Raw genomic sequence first — 24,311 nt, 5'->3', positions numbered from 1 at the left:
TTCTCTTTGTTTTTCATCTTCCTTTTCTTCCTCCTGTATCTTTTGCATTACCACAACGCTTCCGCATAATATATAGTTTTTTAACCTTTGTCCTCATATATATATCATACCGTTTTCGTTTATTATTTTTCATGTCTAATCCACAGGGCAACACGTGAGGTTTATCATCTTAAATACTGAGTTAATTCTCCCTGACTCAGCTGACTAAAATCGTCTGGCGTTAGATGGATTATGCCAGAGCTGTCCCGGGCATCAGAGGGTTAATGGTGATAGCCTTAACTCTCTCTCTCTCTCTCTCTCTCTCTCTCTCTCTCTCTCTCTCTCTCTAAGGACTGACTCTGGACTTAAGGAAATCGTCAGTCTCTATACCCTATTTACTCTAACTTGGCCTAAAACTGCCATCTCTCGATCGTGAATGCTGAGCTGTAACAATAGCTTAAAACCAGAATATTATGCTAGTCACGATGAAGCGCCATGGAGAGCATTTAGAGCTGCTGTCTTTTTCTGCCTCTGAGCTACGCGAAATATGCCTCAGGACGAAAATCTGGGCCAGGCTGGTGTGAAAGGAGTATATGTGCAGTGAAATGGTAAATATGAGAGAGAGAGAGAGAGAGAGAGAGAGAGAGAGAGAGAGAGAGAGAGAGAGAGAGAGAGAGAGAGAGAGAGAGAGAGAGAGAGAGAGAGAGAGAGAGAGAGAGGAGTGATGGAAAAATGTCAGGAAAATATTTGTGTGTGTACTTGTGAACGCCGTGGGGGAGATGGTGGCTGTAAACACGCACACCACCTGCAAATGTACACACACACACACACACACACACACACACACACACGTAAATGCACACACATACATACATACATCCATACACGCATACACACATCTTCATGCACTGATGCCGTCATAAACTTAGACACACACACACACACACACACACACACACACACACACACACACACACACACACAACCTTCATGCCCTGATATATACACAAGCACAGGAAGCACACATGTATACACGTTGACGACTCTCTCTCTCTCGCTCTCTCTCTTAGTTTATTATTGTTATGTACAGGTGTTTGGTGGTGGAGAGGGGCGCCTTCACGCACTGTCACTGATATACCCGAGCTGCTCCTCTGCCCGGTTATACACACGTCCCTCAACTCTCTCCCTACTCCCCGAAAGAAGGATGGTGGCATACAGGAGAGAGAGAGAGAGAGAGAGAGAGAGAGAGAGAGAGAGAGAGAGAGAGAGAGAGAGAGAGAGAGAGAGAGAGCAAAAACAACACTAAACATAAAACACAAAACATAAATAAAACAATAAAATGGAAAAAAAACATCTCTTATTTTTTTGCCCTATATTTTTCTGTTTGTGGAATTAAAGACAGAGGAAGTGGAATAATATGATTAGTATTAACACAAAGGATCATGGCATTGACAAAACTAGTACAACACACACACACACACACACACACACAATCACATACTCTTTCCGTCTGTTTGTTCCCTCCCTTGTCTGTCTGTCTGTCTGTCTGTCTGTCTCTCTCTCTCTCTCTCTCTCTCTCTCTCTCTCTGTCTCTCTCTCTCTCTCTCTCTCTCACACACACACACACACACACACACATTCTTTCCTTCTCTCCCCCCCTCCTCTCTCTCTCTCACGTACCCTATCGAGCATAAGCCTCCCTCTCACCACCATTCTCACTTTTGCACCCTCCCTGTAACACTCCGTACCCTTGTCATGTAACGCCTCATGTAACCTCTGTACTCCCGTTACGTACTCTCTCAGCCCTTTCAGTCCAAGAACGTACCCTTTATTTTCTTATTTATTTTATCATTTTTTAGTCAAGGGTTTAATAAAGGCTGTATCTAACCCCCCCCCGTCTCAAAAGTCTCCCCTCAGCTGAATAAAATCGTCTGGAGATAGGAAGAGTATGGTACAAATGACGTCCTTTGTACCTTAGTCATGTAACCCTTGCCACTAATCTTCTGTCGTGTTTTGTAATGTAGCAGTTCGCATTCCGTACCCTTTCTTTGATCTAATTAAGCTCTTTGTACTCTGGTGCTAAGAAGAAAAGAAATAAAACTCTCTTACACACACACACACACACACACACACACACACACACACACACACACAGCCAGGTACAAGACCCTGAGGAAAGGTTACCGTAAACTAAACCATTAATTAAAGAATCGGTGACAGTCCTACATCCTTGATGGCAAAGTTACCCCTAAATGATGCGACTCTACATGTGCAAGGAACGTGACCGTCACTTAAAATGGTGCTTAAAGGAATGACCGTCACTTAAAGTGGTGCTTAAAGGAATTAGGTCATGAGTCTCTTCTTTAATTCATAATACAAAACTTCTGTACCTTGATTTGTAATTTGTATATACGGAACTTCATGTCATCTTTCAAAAGGTTCGGTGCCCTCTTAGCCTGTGATCACGAAACTGGTCCAACAAGCGCTTAGCGGCCCTATATTACCCCGGACACACGCACTGACACCAAACTTGACATGGACCTGCTCTGACATAGCGGGCATGCCCAGATGAAATTTCAGGTCATTCCACCCAGCTGTATGACCTATAGAGGGTTCCCAATGTGCAGCGAAAAATCGGGCACAAATGTGGATGTGGTTGACGCGCAACTGACCGCACGCAATTACAATTTACACCATCGTTGTCAGCTCGTCGTTCCGCGTCTTTTGATGTATGGCACGTCGAAATCCGAGGGGGTCAAATGTGGACAAACAGACACACACACACACACACACACACACACACACACACACACACACACACACACACACACACACACACACACACAACGCTTATTTGCATACTATTATTGATGTATTCCACTCCTGTAACTCTTCCAACTAAACCTTTCTCGTACGGTAATTTCTCTCTATGCTATTCTTCCTGCGACAAGAGACCCAAGTAAAATCCTCTGGCAGCGGCAAGAAATACAAGAGGCGTCTTCGTAATTAAGGGGGTGGTGACAGACGCCTTGTAGTTGTAGTTATGTAATCTGTAGTCTCCTTCCTTGTACCAGTGGAGTGAGAGCTGAGACAGTACTTGAATATATTAGCCAGTGACTCTAAATATGATGTGATGGATTGAATGGTTCTGGGGAGAGAGGGAGGGAGGAAGGAGATGGAGGTGGTGGTGGGGGAGAGGGAGGAAAGAAATGATGGATAGGAAGCAGGAGGGGGGAGAGAGAGGGGTGGAAGATGGGAGGAGAAGGGAGGGCAGGTGACGGTGAAAGTGGAGATGGGAAAAGAGGGAGGAAATTTGGATGGAGAGAATAGGGGATGGAGAGGAAAGAGAGGGGAGGAAGGAGACGAGAGGGAGAGGGGAAGAAAGGAAAGGAGAAGAAGGAAGAATTGGGAGGAAGGAGAAAACAGGGAGAAGAGGAAGGGGAAAGGAAGGAGGGAGATGAAAGGGGGAGAAGGAAAGGGAAAGGGAAAGAGATGGGCAAAGGAGGGGGCTGGGAAGCGACGAGGTGGGGAGAGAGATAGAGAGGGGAGGGCTGACACTAATGAACACCTCTTCCCCTCCCCCCCACCCCTCTCTCCCCCTCCCTCCCTCCACCTGCCCACACACCTGCCAGCCTCTCCCGCGTGCCAATGAGGTCACAGGTGGGGGGTGGGGGAAGGGGAGGGGGTGAATGAGAACGTGGGAGGGAAATAGGAAGGGAGGGGGAGAGGGAGGAAAAAAGGAAGGGAGGGAGAGGGGAAGGGAGAGGGGAAAGAGGGATGGGGAAGGGGGAGTGAGAGTGAGAGAGGTTACAAGTGAGGGAGAACGTGGGAGGGAAAGATGGAGGAAAGGAGGAAACAAGGAAGAGGGAGAGTATGGAACGAAGTGTAGGTGAAAGGGTGTTCTGATGGAGGAAAGGAAATACACAAGGGGCAGGAGGGAAGAAAGGGAAATGGGAGGAGAGAGAGAGAGAGAGAGAGAGAGGGAGAGAGAGAATTCTTGGCCTACTAAAATGAATGTGTAGCTAACAATGAAAACACACACACACACATACACACACACACACACACACACACACACACACACACACACACATTAAACTTGTATATTACTTAGCTTATCAAAAAGAAAACCTTCCCTCAAGATTACACTAATATTTACACAATTATTTTTCCCGCAAACAAGGCCATAAATAATTACACGAACGAAAAAAAAAAAAAACTGAGCGAATATATTTACAAATTCTCCCTGCATAAGATGTTTTTTTTTTCTATTGTAACTAAATTATTTCACTCAGCTTTGGACAACGACTTCGTACTGTAGGAGTTAATGAAGGCCCTGACACCTTTTCCTCGGCGATTTATTTTGCTTATTATGCGTTGCTGTCGTCTTTTGTGTTGGCTCAAATCCTTCTAATATCGCCATACTCTGCATAATGATAATAACCAGCCAGATCCAAAAATGAATCGCTTAGGAAAAGGTGTTAGGGGCTTCCTTATCTGACAAGGTTACGGGCCTATATTTAACTCTGTCCCAAGTCTCACCTGAGCCAACTTAATCACCCAGAATAAAAAAAAAAAAAAAGGTGTCCTCGGGCAGAAAAGGAGAAACTCTACAGTAAACTGAATAAAATCATCTGGGGATAGTAAGACCACCATAAAATTTATCCCGTAATAAGAGGGGTTTATAGTATTTTTTTTTTTTTTTTAATACAAAGAAGAGGGAATCGAAAGCCAGGAGCCCACACAATTGCTCCCTCCAAGAAAACACAAAAACAAGATAACAGAGAGCCAAATTCAAGATCCGTTCATGTCGAGATGCCTGGACACACACAGAGTTTGAAAGACTGGAGGTCATAGGCAGTAGGAAAGACAGTCAGAGGGAGACAGTTCCTTAGATACAGAGGTACTGGTTGATGCGACATTATAAATCTGTATTTTTTTTTTTTTTCGATTAATGTCTAACACTTTTATTTAGCTACGAGACACCCAGGGAGTAAAAAGAAATGCAAAATATTATGTCCATTTACCTTTTAGCTGAAAATTAGTTCCTTCAGTTCGAGGACTTTTCTTTCCTTTTCTTTCTTTTCTATCTTTTTTCTGTTTTTCTTTCTTTCCTTTCACTTCTTTCTTTTTCATTCTTTCCTTTCTCTTTTTTCTTCTTCTTTCCTTCCTTTTCTTTCTTTTCCTTTTTATTTTTTTAACTAACGCAAGACGATGCTATTAATCCCTTTGAGTCTCGGGATGTCTTTATTTTGCTTTTGGTATTCTGGCTGCCAGTAGGAAACTCAATGGCCATAAACAGGTCAAAATATCGATAAGCATTTAGCGAGATACAAAGAAAATATGTGACTGTACCCAAACTTCAAGGGCTAATTCTGATGCTGTAACTTCTAGTGGGGACAATTCATCACGTCAGAATTCCCATCCCGTCTTCTTATGTTAAACTGTGAAGCACCTACGAAGCCTTCCCCCACCCATTGCCCCGCACCACCTCCCCTGTGGCAGTAATATGAGAACGAATGTGTGTGTGTGTGTGTGTGTGTGTGTGTGTGTGTGTGTGTGTGTGTGTGTGTGTGTGTGTGTGTGTGTTGAGCCGTGGAGAAGTGCAAGATGGCGACCCTATATAAACAAAGCGACGCCATGTTGGATTCTGACCATAACAAACACATCCGTCACACCGCCACCCCGTCACCGTCCACGGGCAGTCACCGAGAATATCCACCCTATATATAGATTTATTCGTTTTGCATCGCTGTTTAATCGTACAGCGAAAAAATTAAGTGGAAAAGACATATAAACTTTCCTCATAAATTTGCGCTGACCCATCAACGTCGGGAGCAGAGGCCGAGAAAATCCGCTCCTTAGAAATATATCATGTTTAAATGGTCATTAAATCATTATAGGACGATAAAATAATGAAAATACAAACTTTGGTCAAAATTTCCTTCAAACCATCGACATTTACGAGCAAACACCGATAATATCCATCTTAGATATTTGATAACCCAGTTCGTGTTATCGTTACATTTATTTGGAAGGTGAGACATTAACCGTAAATGCACCACACAGATGGAATTAATAACCAAATCCGTATTATCAATAAATTTATCCGGCTGGCGAGAAATTAGCGGGGAATGGGAAAATAAATTTGGTCATAAAATTTGCCGAAAGGGAACGTGGGCGGAAGTGCAGGGAGATTGTTTACATGACTCCCGTTTTCTGTCACCCCGGCCCCGAGAAAGACATTGGGGGAACACATATAGTTTTGTTTTTAATCTATTACCAATTTTCAAAGTGGATTCTTTAATACCTACGGATTTGGTGGCCTCAGAAAAAACTATAAATTAGGCTCTGTTTTTATGATGCGTATATTTTTCTCTAACTTTTTTTTTTTTCCGAAGACTTACTCAGCTGTTCTAATCTTCCAGCATAATGTTCTTTCTCTGATATCTATTTTTGTTCCTTTCCTTTCATTATACTCTCCCTCCCTCCCTCCCTCTCTCTCTCTGTCATTACTTCCCTCCCACTCTCACTCTTAACGTCAGAACAAAATCAGAATCTATATTATCAGTGCAAGAGAGGAACGTTCATCCCCTTCTGCTTGACACTAAGATTATAAATGCATGATTACACCAGACGATTTCCTTCAGCTAAGAGATCCTAAGACTGAGCGAGTTAAATCCAACTTCTATGAATTCCCTTGTCCATTTCCATCTATCAGTTTATCTATCTATTTATCTACCTATCTATCTACAGCCAGACACCGTAATCCAGGCAGGGGTGGCCACAAACAAATCGTCTTCTTGTCATTCTGGTCCGTATTCTAGTTTTGTAAGAAGGTTCCCTAGCACCTCTTCCCTAGCGGTTTATTTTTTGGATATGATTGGTTAATATCCTTTTGTGAAGACTGTATACTAAGGCGATGTTTGAAAGATTTATATAGCACAGAACAGGAGAGCAAGGTGTGATAAGCAAAATAAATCGTCTAGGAAAAGGTGTTAGGGAGAATACGGGTCTCTGTCCGCTGCCATCAGACTGCTCTTCAATCCAATTACTATATTATTTTTCAATTTTGCTGCTGCCACATGATTTAATTCAGCTCAGGGGGATGTCTTGTGGTGAGGGGACGGCAGGTGTGAGCTACAAACTATTAATCAGCCAGCAATAAAAGTCTTCTTCAAGTTTAATAAAATCGTCTGGAGGAAGAAAGAATAAACCAATAAAAGTGCATCACCCTCTTGAAGGCGTTAAGGACTTTAATAACATAACACTTTATTCAAATTCCGATACCTCTAGATAATTGTAACCAGATTTTGTGGAACATCTTATCGTAATCTGGCAATCCTGAGATGATTTCACTCAGCTCATGTGTTGTACTGGGCTATCACCGAAGGATTTTACTGGATTTGAGAAATGACCTGTTGTAGCAAAGGGGATTAACGAAGGGTTCATCTAACACCTCTAATCTTGCTGTAGTAAAGGGGATTAATGAAGGCCCTAACACCTCTAGTTCTGCTGTAGTAAAGAGGATTAACGAGGGCTCAATCTAACACCTCTAGACTTGCCGTAGTAATGGGGACTAATGAAGGCCCTAACACCTCTAGTTTTGCTGTTGCAAAAATGATTAACGAAGGCTCTATATATCTATCTATCTAACACCCCTAACACAAAAGACGCCTTGATAGTGAAGGGGTTAAAAAGCGCTCTGGAAGATTACCTTAATCCATTTTTCCCAGCGACTTACTGACTTTGTTCTTGATGCCTTCAGACGATTTTCCTAAACTGATAACAACACCCATATACGGTAATGAGGGGGTTGCTGGAGGGTCCCTAACACCTCTTCTTTAGCGATTATTTTTAGATACTGCTGGTTAACATACTTTTGTGAGTCATTTATGCAAAGTATGACGATGTCAGAAGGATTTATTTATCACGGAAGAGGACGGTAAGGCGTAATAAGCAAAATAAATCGCTTAGGAAAAGGTGTTAGGGAGCTTTCTTACCCGAAGAAAGTATCCCTGCTGTTCATAGTCTAAAATCGTCTGGTAGGAGAAAAAAATACATCCTCAGACTGAATGGGTTGGGAGAGTAACCAGAAAAAAAAAATGACCAAAGGAGAGACGAGGCAGCCAAAGGGAAGTCATTAAGGTTTGTACTCTTGTTGGTTAGGGAGTATAAAGGAGTACAAAAGAAAGCAAAACATCAGCAGATATATTAGTGCTTTCCTCTTCATTATTAAGGTTATAAGCGACGTAACTATACCTTAAAACAAAGACAAGGAGAGTAAAGCAGGAAGGGGTAGAGGACAAGGGCAGAAAGACTTCCTGACCAATTTCTTTCCCACAATATTTATGTATCTAGAATGCTAATGTATTCCTGTGTCGCAAACACAAATGATAATCCTACAAATAATAAACATGGCACTTAAGCTGCAACACGCAAAATAAATCGCTAAAGAAGAGGTGCTAAAGAGACCCTATGCAACATGATAATTAAGGTGTAACACGCAAAATAAATCGCTAAGGAAGAGGTGCTACAGAGACCCTATGGAACATGATAATAAAAGGTGTAACACGCAATATAAATAGTTAAGGAACAGGTGCTAATGAGACCCAAAGCTACCTAGAACAGTGCTAGGTAGCTGGGAACGACGAGGAAAACTAGGAAACAGCTAGGTGGTTCGGAAATAATCTCTCTCTCTACCGTACCTATTTCCAATCCCCATTTCTTACCTTACACCTCTCTAATCATTTCCAAACTGCCTCATTCCCTCTCTTACAGTCCTCTATTGCTAAACCTGATTCGCTCCTTTACACTCCTCTCTCTCTCTCTCTATCTCTCTCTCTCTCTCTCTCTCTCTCTCACACACACACACATACACACACAAAGGCTTTTATTTATACAGTCACCTAGAAAAGATAATACTTTCTAAAATGTGCTAGATAAATTTAATTCTCTCTCCCTCTCTCTCTCTCTCTCTCTCTCTCTCTAATTTGCCCCACACTTCCTCCCACTCTCACTATATACGTCTCTCTCTCCCCTTCCCCGCCAACTTCACTCCCTCCTTCCCCTCCCACGTTACCTCCCACTCTCACTCACTCTCTCTTAAGCTCTTCCATCCGATCTCACTCAGTCACTCCCTCTCTTTCTCTCTCTCTCTCTCTCTCTCTCTCTCTCTCTCTCTCTCTCTCTCTCTCTCTCACTCTCACTCTTACAAACTCTCCCTCCACCTTACTTTCCACCTCTCTCTCTCTCTCTCTCTCTCTCTCTCTCTCCCCTAACCCCCCGAGTGCCAAGGTCAAAGTAAAGGTGCCAAGTGTGGTGTCAGACCGTCCGGAAACGCACACACACTCACACACGTACTCATACATACAAGCACACAGACAGACAGACAGAGACACAGACACACACACACACACAAACACACACAGGCAAACATAGACAGACAGACAGACAGACAGACAGACAGACAGACACACACACACACACACACACACACACACACACACACACACACACACACACACACACACACAGTCAAAAAGCATGTGATCTGAAACGCACATGCACCTCCAAAACTGAACGTACCATCTGCCAAGCACACACAAACACACACGCACATGCTTTCTCAAATATACACATACCTCCAAAAACACACACCCATGACAAACACACACCAGAAGAGGAAATACGATGTCCTTTTCACACACACACACACACACACACACACACACACACACACACACACACACACACACACACACACACACACACACACAATCCTTTACAAATACACACTAAAACACCAGGTATATGCACACTACCATACAGGCAAACGCCATCATACACACACACGTATCATGATACATATCAACACACACACACATACACACACACACACACACACACACAACACAGAGAGAGAGAGAGAGAGAGAGAGAGAGAGAGAACATACATATAGCACTACATATCCACATACGCACAAAAAAACAATTTTATTTTAATTATTTTCAATGCGTACGACTCTGGGCATAGGTTTTACCAGCATCCTACGTACCATACATCTCCACATGTCACCACTTTGGCGCTAACACCCACAGTCCATACTGAATACACGATAGGGCTTTCTGATATGGGACTAGTGTATATATTGGTAGTAGAGGGGGTGCTTTTACATGTTGGCGGGTTATATGGTAGATTTGCATAGTTTGATTTACGTAGTTCAAATCCTTAAATTGTTCCCTCTCCCAGCAGAGAATCGAACTCGCGTCCATTCGAACAGCAGACCACCTCCCTACCGATTCGTCCACCGCTTCCACACGCACATATGGTTGTTTTGATAGAAAGAAGACAAAAAAAAGCGTGAGAAAGAAACAGTGCTTGAAAATGCGGCTGATAATTCCCTAACTTGGCAACACTTTGTCTCCAGGGCGCACGCACACACACACACACACACACACACACACACACACACACACACACACACACACATACCACATCGCATTCAGAGCTCACAAACAGAACACTAAACTCGCCACAGCTTACAAACAGGCTCAGCGAGTCACGGCCGCACTTCCTACGGGGCCACAACTCACAACCCCAGCTCTCAAAAGCCTCTTATGATCCACTCCGGGATGAGTATAATGGACTGTTATTGACTGGAAGAGAATGCTAGAGCTGTTCCCGACCACAAAAGGGTTAATGATACCAGCTCCTCAGGCTCCTATGACTCACTCAGCTGAATGAAATAGCCTGGTATAAGTTGCACACACACACACACACACACACACACACACACACACACACACACACACACACACACACACAATCCCTTCAACACAATGACCTGTCAACTATTTTATTCTTGCTACCACTACTTTTTTTCCCTTCATCTTCGGGGGAAACCTCTCGAAGTGAAGATGGCTGAAACCCTCACCATCAACCCCCTCAACCGGATGACGTCTTATTATGTGTCTGTCTGTTACCAAAACATTTCCAAATCAAGTGGGCAAATTTTATCCAACCTTGGTGAGCAGTGTTCCGGGATATGTGGCTTGAACTTAATTGAATTTGGTGAAGCGGTGATGATATGCCTCCGACTGCCAGAGGTCCTTTAGTCTGAACATATTTTGTTTATGCACTGGAAATTCTATTTCCTGATTCTATGCCTCCCTTGTGAATTGCGTGTTACTCTCATGCCAAATGTCTCTAAAGCCAATTCACATAATAAAACTTTTTGAGAATTGGAAATGTCCTTGAATAAATATATATATATATATATATATATATATATATATATATATATATATATATATATATATATATATATATATATATATTTGGCATACCTGAGATACAGATTGAGATATTACGTTGAACCTTAGTCTGTACTTGGACAACACCCTTCGTAATAATACCCCATATTTAAACTGCAGCCATTTTATTCTAGCAAACATTAGTTTTTTTTTTTTTTTTTTTTGGGTGATGGCGGGCGATACGCGTTTGTGGGCGAATGATTTGACCGTCCTTCATTTCGGTATTCACCGGACGATTTTACTCAGCTTTAGGCCTACCTCCTGTTGTGTGGGGGTTAGTGAGGCTGTATCTAATCCCTCCAGTTCGAAGTCTCTCCTGAGCTGAATCAAATCGTCTGGAGGCAGCAAGAGTTAATAATAATGCGTCATCTTCAAGAGCGTCACCCGTTCAGTACGATTTTTTTATATAATCCTGCTATCCCCAGCCATATCCAAAAATAAATCGCTATGGAAGAGGTGCTTGGAAAGCTGCTCTTATATCTATTTTAATTCTAAAAGGGGTTATGAAAGATAATACCTCACAAGGATCCGTATTTTGGTCGGCTAAGGAAGCTCCCTAACACCTTTATCTTAACGACTTATTTCTGGGCATGACACGTTACAGTCCTCTTGCAGGTCACAGTATATATGAAAACTTTATCGATGTCAGAATTCAGTAATGACAAATAAATCGCGAAGGAAAAGGTGCTAGGGAACAGGGTCGTAACTCACAAACAACACCATCAAGCAGCCCATAATTCTCACACAAACAGCTCACAGACGATTTATGTAACCCTTTCACTGCGATGACGCTTTCCCTTATATTCTTATCTCTTCAGACGATTTTACTCGGCCTTGGTTTGGATTATCGAGCTGAAGGGGTTCTCTCTCTCTCTCTCTCTCTCTCCCACTTCTAGATATCATTTTGTAGCCGAGAAAAATCGTCTGAAGGCAGCAAGAATAAAGTAGAATCCCACGTCCTCGCAGTGAAGAGGTCAGACATAAACAACTCACAAAATTACTCCCAAACGACTCATAAAACTCACAGAAAATACTCTTAAACTCTTGGATCAAACAACGCATTTTCTCCGATTTATTCTTGCTATTCCCGGACGATTTTATTCAGCTTGGGAACGGCTTTTGTCAATGTAGGGGGTTTAGTGAAGGCCGTAACAACCCACCCAGCTCAGACAATCCTTCCTAAGCTGAGTAAAATCGTCTGTCCGATGCAAGGAATAAGGAAAATGGTAACGTACTGAAAAAGTTCCAAAATTCAGCCCAACACAGTAAATATTATCAGTAAATATTTTCAGCTCCTGTGCCTTACTCTCAGCTTAAATAAATAAATAATAAAAATAACATCGTCTGACGTTAACATGACTAAAATACAAGAGTTACTCCGTCCATTTAGGTAAGAAACACACAAAAAAGTCATTTTAGTGCTGACGTATAAACACAAAAGGACATCTAATCAAAGATGTCACATATCAAATTTGTAGTCAATCGGGTGAAAATTGACGATTTTATGTTCCTTGGAAATATTTGACCCGACCCACCTGACACTGACCCCCCTACCGCTAACTGGGGGTGACCCCCCTTGATGTAATGAGGCATGATATAGGATGCAGATTTGAAAGATGCACCTTTAGGTTTTGGTTTCATGTCGATATGACGAATCTGGAAGGAGTTACGGCGAAAAACGATTTTTTTTCCATTTTTTTGGGCCTACAGCCTAGGCCTCGGCCCAATTTGGCCCAAAATCTAATCAGGTGATCAGAAGGTCATAGCCCATCATCCCTGTAATTTTGGTCAAAATCGCATCAGCAGTTTTCATGTAAAATTGTTAACAGACAGACAGACAGAGACAAACAGACAAACCAAGTGAAAACAATACTCGCCCCCGATCCCCTCCAGGGTGGGGACGGGTAATAAAGCTAAGTCTCACAACCAGCTGATTGCTAATAAATTCGCACAAGATCGGAGTAAAAAAAAGGTCTTACAAACTCACAAACCCCGAATTTATACCTTCTCACAAGGTCGGAGCTGAGACAACCTAATTTCCTTCTCATAAATTCTTTGCAAGGTTGAAAGTTACAAAAACCAAGGAAATACCGGTACTCCTAATTCTCACAAGGTCGCCCCCACACGTCATAGCTCACAAAAAATAGGGTGAGGGGAAGAAGGGGGTCAGAGGAGGAAAGGGGGGCAGGGAGGAAGGAAGAGAGGGAGAGAGAGAGAGAAAAAAGAGAGGATGAAAAGGGAAGGGAGGGACGAAGGGATGGAGAGGAGGAAAAAGATGGCAGGGAGGTGCGGAGGGAGGGGAGAGAGAGGTAGAGAGGGAGAAATGGAAAAGGGGGTAGTGGGAGGAAAGGGGGGGAGGAAGAGGGAGACGGAAGGGGGTTACGAGAGGTGAAAAAGGGGGGTGAGGGAGGGAAGGAGGGAAGGGTAAGAGAGAGGAGAGGGAGAGAGGAAGGAAGGGAGAGGCGATAGGAGGGTGACAGAAGTGCATAGGAGACAACATGAGGATTAAAAGAGGTAAAGGAAGGGAGAGGATGGGGACGAAGGGGAGAAGGGAGGAGGAAGTGGGAGAGAAAGAGAGTAGAGGAAGGGAGAGAAAGGAAAAGAGACGGAAGGGGAGAGAGGGAAAAGTAAGAGGGAGAGAGAGAGGGAAGAGAGAGGAGGAATGAAGAGAGAAGGGGAGAAGGGATGAATGTGAAGGAAAGAAGGAGAGAGGAGGAGGGGAAGGAGGGAGAGAGGAGAATGGGACAAAGAGGGAGAGAGGAGAATGGGAGAGGGAGAGGGAGGGAGAGAGGAGGATGAGGGAGGAGAGAAGTTTATGAGCAGAATATTTTACAAGTGAGTTTAGCTTCCGTGTGGGAGGGAAGTGGCACAACCCCCCCTCCCCCCCCTCTCTCTCTCTCTCTCTCTCTCACACACACACACACACACACACACACACGAGAGCTCTTCCCTCATCTCATTATCTCTCGGCCTCTCCTATATCTCTCGCTCTCTATCTCTTCTCTCTACCTGCCCCCTTACTTTCACCTTAGTACACCTCTCTCTCTCTCTCTCTCTCTCTCTCTCTCTCTCTCTCTCTCTCTCTCTCACCAGTTCTGTCTCCGGTAACATGAATGAACCCAGCACACATCAGTCAGGGGATAAAAATAGACCCTGCTTAGTACAGTTTATATTGGGACCCCCTCCATTTCCGCTCCCCGTTTTCTTTCACACTTCCCATCCATTCCCGTCACCTCCGAGGCTCTCCCCCCACCCACCACCACCACCGGGTAACTTTATCTCTCAGGACGTTTCTACATGGTACAGGAAGCTCCGTGTCACCTTTTCCTCAGCGATTTATCATTCCTCTTACACACTGACATCATCTTTTTTCTAGCATGGACTTGACTTTCCTCAGTAACGAACAACAGGATGAAAAATGTGTTAATAAGGAAAGTAAATCCCAGAATACGATACAGAGGAGTCAAATCGAGAGTCCTTGGCCAGATTAACCCCTTCAATTCGGTCACGCATTTCTCCTTTAATCTTGCTGTTTCCAGACGACTTCATTCAGCTTTAGAGATAAATCTGACATAGATAAGTAAGATATAATAATTTTCACGTCACTTACAAGAGGTCTTCCCATCTCAATAAATAAAAAAATAACAATAAAAATAATAAGAACAATAATATTAGTAATTGTAATAATAATAACAATAATAACAGTAATAAAAATAATAATATTCATAATACCAATAATACTATAAACACCAATAATAATAATAATAATAATAATAATAATAATAACAATAAAGTCACCTGGATGCAGCAAGAATAAATCAATTAAATACGCCATTGGACTCAAGAGGTAAAGGTTAATAACATATTACTAGATACTTCACCCATTCACACCTGGCCTTTGGTTCCTTCTTTCTTGCATAAAAAAAAAAGGACGTCAATTTTATCTTTTTCTTGCTCCTTCCAGACGTTTTTTTTTTCATTTTCGGAGAGAGAGAGAGAGAGAGAGAATCATATCGTCCTTGCCAAGATTGCACCGCCCACACCCAAACCCTCTTCCTCATCTTCCTCTTCCTCCTCCTCCTCCTCCTCCTCTTCTGTATGTTACTCTTGTTCTTTGCCTGCCTCCTCCTCCTCCTCCTCCTTCTTATCTTCCTCTTCCCTTCCTCCTCATCCATCTTTCACTTCCTCCTCCTCTTCGTTTCCGTCATTATCCTCTTCCCTCTCGTCCATCTTCCACATCCTCCTCCTCCTCCTCTTCAGTCTATCTTTATCATGAGACAGACAGACGGACAGACAGACAGACGAGTTAAAAATATAAATAGACAGACAGAGAGAGAGACAGACAGACAGACAGACAGACAGATAGACAGACAGGCAGACAGACAGATATATAGACAGACAGACGAGTTACATAAATAGATAACAGACAGACAGACAGACAGAGATAGATAGACAGACAGAAAGACAGACAGACAAGCAGACAGACAGTGAGGGATCAACTAACAGGCAGATAGATATTATGATAGATATATAAACAAACAAAACAGGAAAGAGGCAGACAGAGAAATTATACAGAGACACAAACACAAAAAAACACAAAATTACACACACACAAAAATAGATAGACAGACAGACAGACAGATAGATACAGAAAGACAGATAGACAGATACGTGGGTAGGTAGGTAGACAAACAGGCCGATAGATTGTTAGAGATAGATGCCTTGACAGATAAAGGCAGAATTCTATACCTAAATGGCTAGAGTGATGGATTTCCCAGAACTAAGAGACGGCAACAGGTGTGTGTGTGTGTGTGTGTGTGTGTGTGTGTGTGTGTGTGTGTGTGTGTGTGTGTGTGGTGTGGGTGGTCTAAATATTCAGCCGTACGTGTGTGTGTGTGTGTGTGTGTGTGTGTGTGTGTGTGTGTGTGTGTGTGTGTGTGTGTGTGTGTGTGTGTGTGTGTGTGTGTGTGTGTGTGTGTGTGTGTAGACGTCATGCGTGTGAAGTGTCAGAGAGAGAGAGAGAGAGAGAGAGAGAGAGAGAGAGAGAGAGAGAGAGAGAGAGAGAGAGAGAATAAGAAAACAGATGAGAATAAACTAAATCTTTCAGCAACGACCCAACACAGGTAAAAATTCACCATAATTTACTGACATTGAAATTTAACAAATCTCAGCACACACACACACACACACACACACACACACACACACACACACACACACACACACACACGACCTTGCCAACCCCACCCAAGCTCCCTCACCCACACCCAAATTCGTTCACATCTCTAGGGGAACGGCTTGGATACGGTTAAACATACTCGGCTGTGATCAAAAGCATTTCATTCTTCCCTCCTGCCCTCACAGATTGTCCCACATCTTTTTACGTGTCAGAAAATTCAACCTAAGCACTGCAGATCTATGAAAATCGCTCATCATCATCATCATCATCATCATCTTTTTCTTCTTCTTTTGCGAGACCAGACTTTACTCGTTTACTCTAACTTGGCCTAAAATTGCCATCTTTCCATCTCGAATGCTGAAGTTTAACAACAGATTAACGCTAGAATATGATCATCGTCACAAACAAGTGCCAAGGAAAGGATGTAGAGCCGTAGCATTGTCTTTATCTGCCACTAAGCTACGTGAAATAAGCTGCGAAAAGACGAATATCTGGGCCAAGTTTGAGTAAAAACAGTAAAGTCAGGGTTACAGTTACTCCAATATGACCACAGCGCAGCCAACCCTCCTTCAACAAATGTCTAGGCTTCTAAAAATTCAACTACGCCAACCCAAATTCATCAAACACTAAATTCACTCACATACTAGGGAGAAATGGGTAGCCAAAGCTAAACATATACCAGTGTGATCACATCCAATTAAATCTTCACTCCTTCCGTTAACAGACGTATTAAAAAAAAAAAAAGGCGAGGAAAGAAAGGAAAGCAAGAAAAATAGCAAAGAGAAATCATCCCCCACTTCAATTTTCTGCACATAAACAATCAAAATTTGTCAAGAGTTTCTGCAGATAGACAGATAGATATCCTGGCTATGACTAAGCTTACTCCAGTGTGATCAGATGCACTTATTTCTTCCCTCCCTCCGTCATTACCCATCCCCGATCCCTTTACAAGCCTTAAAATTAAAATGTGTAATCGCTGATCTTAACATAGCCGAATCACTCATATTTTTTCAAGAACGCCCTGGCTACTTCCGTAACTTACTCCACTGTGATCAAATGCACTTAATTTTTCTCCTTTCTGTCCTCAAACGTCTACGTGTCTTTGAAAATTCAGCTGTACTCGTTTCATCTTAACTTGGTCCAGATTTTCGTTCTTTTCCAACTTATTTCACGATGCTCAGTGGCAGAAAAAGATAATACTACGGCTCTTCATCCTTAACACAGCACTTTTTCATCACTAGCACCATATTCTAGGATTAATTTATTACTATATCCAAAGACTAATTATGGACAGAGGGCAATTTTAGGCCAAGTTAGAGTAAAAGGAGTATAGTATTAACTCATCAAATTCTGCCAGACATTTTCGGGAGAACGGCCTAGCTACAATTACACCTACTTGATCAGATGCACTTTCCTGCTGTCATAATCAACTAATTCACTTATTTCTACTACCCTTACCTCCAACTCACGCAGGTATATAAAAAAATTATAGCCTTGAAGGGATAATTAGATCTGCTGCTGTTTTCCTTTATACATGTCTCGAAATTTAGTCTGAACAATCGCATTTAACCCATACTCGCTCCCACATACGGAAGAACTGCCTAATTACTCTCACGTACTCCAATCTAACCAAATACACTTGATTCTTCCCTTTTTCCGTCACCAACTGTCCTTCATCTCTCTCGGTGTCCCAAAATACAACTCCTGTCACTCCAGAAATCAAGTACATCCGACTTTGTTTCCATTTCACGCTTATCTCGGCCCGATTCATTCTCATCTCAGACTGGCCCAGATTCGTTCTAAATCCGTCACATTCGCGTCTTCACCAACCAAATCCTATTTCAGTCTCATTCAGTCCCCTCCATAATGCACCTCAATTCTCGTTGTCCATATTCAGCTGCAACCTCGCATCCCAAACCCTTCAGTATGATGAAGTCTTTTTGTGCTTTATCAGAGACGACAAGGGCCAGCTATTGTTATCGAGTCAGCTTCTGTGTATGTATGTACATACAGTATGTATTTTCTATGCAAGGAAGAATGAACCTAAGACTAGAAGCCCGCACGACGGTCCCTCCAAGGGAAAAAAAAAAAAAATGACAGAGACAAATCCAAGATCCGTTCATTTCGTGATGCCTGGACACACTGCGTTTAAAAGACTGGAGATCATAGGCACCTGGAAATACAGAGGAACAAAGTTCCAGAGTTGACCTGTTGCATACATGAAGCACTGGGAGTAACGGTTAATTCTTGCATTAGAGAACTGGACAGAAAAGGGATGACTCTACTGCTAGATGGATACTACGTGCTGCCGTAGTGATGGAGGGATGCAAGCAGACAGTTCAGAGGAGAAGTGACCACTGAAGCAGCGATAGAAAAGAGATAAAGATGCAATAGTGTGGCGAAGAGACAGGTTGAAGGAAGCCAGTAAGAAGGGGAGAGTTAATGAGACGAAAGGCTTTTGACTCCACCTTGCTGCGAACACCTGTAAGTGGGGAGCTTCCCCACACATAAGAGTTGTACTCTACACTGAACAGGGACGAATAAAACTCCTATAACTATAAAGTTAACAACTGTGCAGGGGTAAAGAAGGCACGGAGTCGGCTAAGCACACCTGATCACTTGGAAGCTGATTTTACAAGAGGCAATATGATCTTTCCACGATAAATCCATGATAAATACAGTTATTTTCTGATCTCTTCAAAAAAAAAAAAAAAAAAAAAAAAAAAAAAAAAAAAAAAAAATCCTATTAAACTGATGTCAAACCCCAAGCTCAAGTCTGAACCTTACTTAAGACCATTAAATTGCATTCTAACCTCTCCAAACCCTTTTCAGATTCAGTTAAACCTGATTCTTTCCCAATCAGAATCGGTGAACTACTTTTAATCCCATCTACTACCAAAAACTCAAATCCATCCTTGTCAACCCCACTCAACCCAATCTCAGCCCACTCCGAGTCAGATTTAACCCCTGTCAATCCCTTTCTTCTGTCTGGATCAACTTCCGTCTTATTCGAAGTGACGCAACAGTGACGTCACTCGGAAACAACGCAATGGTGTTGACACTTTGGCTGCCACCCTAGTGCTTTCATTCTTGCGTCATTCTAGCTCCGGGAAGGATGGGACGAGAAGAAAACGTCAAAATAAAATGAAACAATACAAGACGAGAGAAGACAGCGACGAAGAGAAGGGAAGCGAATAGAACAAATAATAATAATGAGAGAGAGAGAGAGACAGACAGACAGACAGACAGAGACAGAGACAGAGAGAGAGACTGGTATGCAGTGTAGACATTCATATTTAGTAAGCAGGTGACTGACTGACTGACTAAGTGAATGAGTAAGAGAGTGAGTCATTGGGTAAGAGATGTTATGAGTGAATGACAGCCAAACTGACAGTCAGACAGAAAGAATGCACACACACAGTTCTGACAAAAACAGTGCAAGTGACTATCTGAACGAAGCAACTGACAGACAGATAATTTACAAAGATCAGAGGTTCCCAAGTTTTTCCCAGTCATTCCCCACTTTTGACAGAAAATTTGTGGTGATTCCTTTCCCTCCCTCAACTCCCAAAGCTGAAGAATCCCCCCCCCCTTCTCCTTCGGGATTTGTTTTAAGTAATCCTAAATTACAGAGATATTCGCCTCTACCTAGCGTTAACTTACAACATGCAACGGCAGGATATCGAGGTATTTTGGAGATTGTTACAAAGTGAGAACAATCTTGACATGTGGTAGTTTTATGAAGCAGGAAAATTAATAAAAGACTAAAATTTAATAATACTAACGCCCAGATTTAAAGGGCAAAGGCACCTGACCCTAAAATATGCCGGATCTCTGACCAACACCTTAAAAAGGCTACTTTGACCATTTTGGCCTATCTGTTTACCCTCCCCCTGACATGCCCAAACTCTCCCCATCCCTCCATTTAGGAACCCATGAAATACAGAGCGACAGGTAGATAGACAGACATACTCATAGATAAGATATAGACAGATCGATAGATACTATAGATTGACAGATATAGACTGACAGATACATAGAAACATAGATAGACTGACAGACACGATGACAGATAATAATAGATAATAGATAAATATTAATAGAGCGAAATACAGATAGACAGGTAGACAGACAGATCGAGAGCCAGACAGGATAACAGATACACAGAACGACAGGAAAAAAAAAATTGAAATGGATAGGTAGGGAAGTGTGTCTCAGGTGTGCTGGCTCACAGCTTGACTTGCACATTGCGTCATCCCCACCCTGAGAGAGAGAGAGAGAGAGAGAGAGAGAGAGAGAGAGAGAGAGAGAGAGAGAGAGAGACAGACAGACAGACAGACAGACAGAGACAGAGAGTACACACTGTTCCATGGTGACAACGAAAACAAACCAGTCCCAAACTCTGTCACACACAACCAACCCTGTACAATCCAGGTCCCCATTTTAGTTAAAGGAATGAAGTGTTAAATTCTTGCCTATCGACCACAATTAAGGCTCTTCTCTCCAATCTTATCCTAGAATACGGGCCGCAAAGGTTATTACATCCAGTTCCTCATTTGTGCAGCTGGGTGAACAGAGAACAAACTTTGCCCAACAGTCTGACCTTGGGTTCTTCCGGTATCGTCTGGAGAAGCTAACCATCGCACCACAGACCCCTGTGCCCTTATATCACTAACAACAATTCCACTACATACACATTGGATTCCACTTTGAAAATCTAATTCTTGTCTGCACCCCTGAAGGTTTATTTTAAGTAACTCCAGGTGATCATATTTACCTACAGCCCACATCACCAAAACGGTTCAGAGATCATTCTAGTCAACCATTTTCTCTCCTTCCTGCTTTCGTTTTAGGAGAGGCTTAAATAAATATCATATCTTGGTGAACCCGCCTGTCCTTGCATCACTGTTTACTGGGATAGGGATGGTTACGTCTTCCTGTGTTTGCCAGTGTATGTGTTCTTATATTCTCATTCCTGTTTGGACTTCAGTGATATCGTTTCCTATATTGGTGGCTCTTGTGCTGAATGGCGAAAAATAATCTAAATAAATTATGCAAGGGACATCGCAATCATTTATTCACATACATCACACTGCAGAATCCTAAAAGCAAACTAGATATCTCCCTTTTTACAATCCTAAAATCAGCGCCGGAGGAAAATATAACGATGTATCCCTAAAGCACAGTGTTAATGGCCACCGAAAGTAATCCCTCTCTCGAAAACATATTCCTGATATTGTGGGGAAGCCTCAGATGATTACTTTTTCTCCTTCCTCGTGTAAACAGTAAACAACACACAAATGCTTTAAATCTCTGGCTGTTCTGACCTTTATATGGTTTGGATAACGTCAATCAGAAATTTGAATATAGCACGAAGGCTTTTAGTATCGGCCAAAACGATAATTGTGATTGTAGTTGTTGTTATTATTATTATTATTATTATTATTATTATTATTATTCGCGGTCTGAATTTATATGCTTGCCTTGACCATGGTGTATTCTTCTGACACGTGCGTAATTCACAGTCAATAAAGTTCAATAAATGGCACTCCAGAGATGTTACGTGTATACTGAAGAAAAAAATGCACCTGCTTCGCTTCCTTCCTTGTTGCATGGCCAAACCGAAATATGTAAACAACAGCTGCAGTAACAATAACAGAAACACAACGAAAATGCACACAACCACCTCCACGTTGAGCATTTTTATAAGGATGCGTTTCTTTCACACTTTCTTGCCTTCTTTCTTTTCTTACTTTCACTTTTTTTCTCTCTTGTTTTCTTTCAGTATCTTTCTTTGTTTCCTTCATTCATTCCTTAGCCCTGTCATTCTTCCAGTCGCCGTTTATTTTCAGTTACTTTCATCCACTTTCACTCACTTCCTTTCTTTCCCTGACTTTCTTACTCTTTCATTCTTCTTTCCCTTCTCTCACTCTTCCTTCCTTTCCCTCACGCTTACTTTCTGTCACCCTCCTTCTTTCCCTCGCTTTCTTACTCTCTTTCACTCTTCTTTCCTTTCTCTCACTCTCTTTCTTTCACTCCATACCGTTACGTGGACAGGTAGAGTATCATCAATCAATGTCACTGTTTTTCTTTTTCTTTTTTATTTAATGGTCACTTTTTTTTCTGTTGTTTCTCTTCATGACACTTCACTGCCACGCCCACACTTCAGTCCCTTCCTTAGTTGCGGATGAAGCTAAGTAGTAGGTAGATATGTAGGTAGGCAGGCAGGCAGGTGGGTGGGTGGGTGGGTAAGCACGTAGGTAGGTAGGTAGGTAGGTAGGTAGCTGGATATGTTCAGTATGTATGTAGGTATGATTTATGTGTGTCTGTGTATATATGTATGTATGTAGGTAGGTAGGTAGGTAAGTAGGTTGGTCGGTGGGTAAGTAGGTGGGTGGGTAGGTTGGTGTGTGGGTAGGTGGGTGAGTGAGTGGGTGGGTGGATAGGTCGACGGGTGTGTGGGTGGGTGGAAGTATTCAGGTGGGCGAGGGGCGACATAAATAAGTGGACGAATCCGGAAGATCTGTGGGGCGTGTCGGGAAGGAGGTGGGTGGCTGGGCAGGGGGTCTCTCTCTCTCTCGGTAGGTAGGTAGGTAGGTAGGTAGATGTTGGTAGGTGAAATAAGTAAGGAGGACGCTTGGTAGACTTCAGGGCTGGATCGGACTTGCCTCCTTCTTCACTAGGTACGAGGTAGACCGAGATACCAGTAGACGCGGTAGATGAAAGGATGCTGACGGACCTCGATGACAGGTGAGTTACGTGGCTCCCTTCAGTAGATGTGATATGGATAAAGGAGTAGACAGTAGACAGTTCCAATTGATGAAGAAGAATTTTGACAGGAAGTAAAAAAAATGTCCATTCAGTCCTCCAGTAGATGACAGTACCCGTGGCAGTAGCTGATAAAGAAGAATCTGGTAGGCTTCGAGGTAGGATATGTACGAGTATATTCACGTCTCCAGTAGATACGAGGTAGACGAAAATACCGGTAGATGAAGGACAGAAATTGACGACTTGATCTCTCCAAAAAGCAATGGTTGATTTTTTTCTTGGACGCAGCGCTTCGACTCGACCCCCTCATTTCTAAAAAAAAAAAATTCCAGTTTTTCTTTTCCCCCTTGTAAATGTGGCGATAATTCCTGTTCAAACGCACAAAAATACTTACGATAATAAATCCCTCGTAACTAAGAACCGCTTTTGCCAGGAATAAAAAAAAAAATTATACTACACATCTTGTCAAACTCCTTGGTGGTAAAAATGAACCCTAATTACAAGAGAGGATTGGATCGTAAATAATGGAATCTAATCGTTCTTACCGTCCACCTTAGGCCTGACGAGCGGCATGTTGAATCCTGTGCAGGTGAGAGAACGACTGAGGCACGACCACTACCACTACCCCCACCACTCTACCACCACCACCACCACCACCGCCACTACCACCCAACGCATGATACACAAATAGACCCCAACTGGAGCTAGGCCAATCCTCCCTTTGCTTAGCACCCCCTAGACCCCCTGCCCCCACCCCTACACCCCCCTCGCCCCACCCCATAGACCCCCCTCGCCCCGCACCCATAGACCCCCCTCGCCCCACCCCTTAGACCCCCCTCACCCCGCACCCATAGACCCCCCACCTTCACCCCACCCCGGGCAACCTTCAGAGAGGCTATACCCTACCTACCTAGCACTCTAGCACTTGTCTACCTGTCCACACCATCGCTATCAACACCACTCAAATTATCATTATCTTTTATCCACAAAGCTAGCGTTACTCTTAATTCTACTTCTACTATCACAACCCTTGTTACCTGTCATCCTCTCAAGTCACCCAGTACTTTAAC

General features: G+C 42.8%; 1 protein-coding gene across 1 annotated transcript in view; it reads right to left on the bottom strand.

The window, feature by feature from the left end:
• Positions 1-23,895, bottom strand: part of LOC145411134 (uncharacterized) — an 82,741-nt gene extending 58,846 nt beyond the window's left edge. The window contains exon 1 of the mRNA XM_080281185.1: positions 23,787-23,895. Within this exon, the coding sequence (XP_080137311.1) occupies positions 23,787-23,814 (28 nt within the window). The 5' untranslated portion in view covers positions 23,815-23,895. The remainder of the gene's footprint in view (positions 1-23,786) is intronic.
• Between the last annotated feature and the right edge of the window lie 416 nt (positions 23,896-24,311).

Source organism: Coenobita brevimanus, chromosome 88, assembly GCF_032717465.1.
Source record: "Coenobita brevimanus isolate Jiangsu-jjx chromosome 88, ASM3271746v2, whole genome shotgun sequence".
Lineage (NCBI taxonomy): Eukaryota > Metazoa > Arthropoda > Malacostraca > Decapoda > Coenobitidae > Coenobita > Coenobita brevimanus.
The sequence above is the reverse complement of the archived record's forward strand: the minus strand, read 5'-3'. Positions and strand labels throughout refer to the sequence as shown.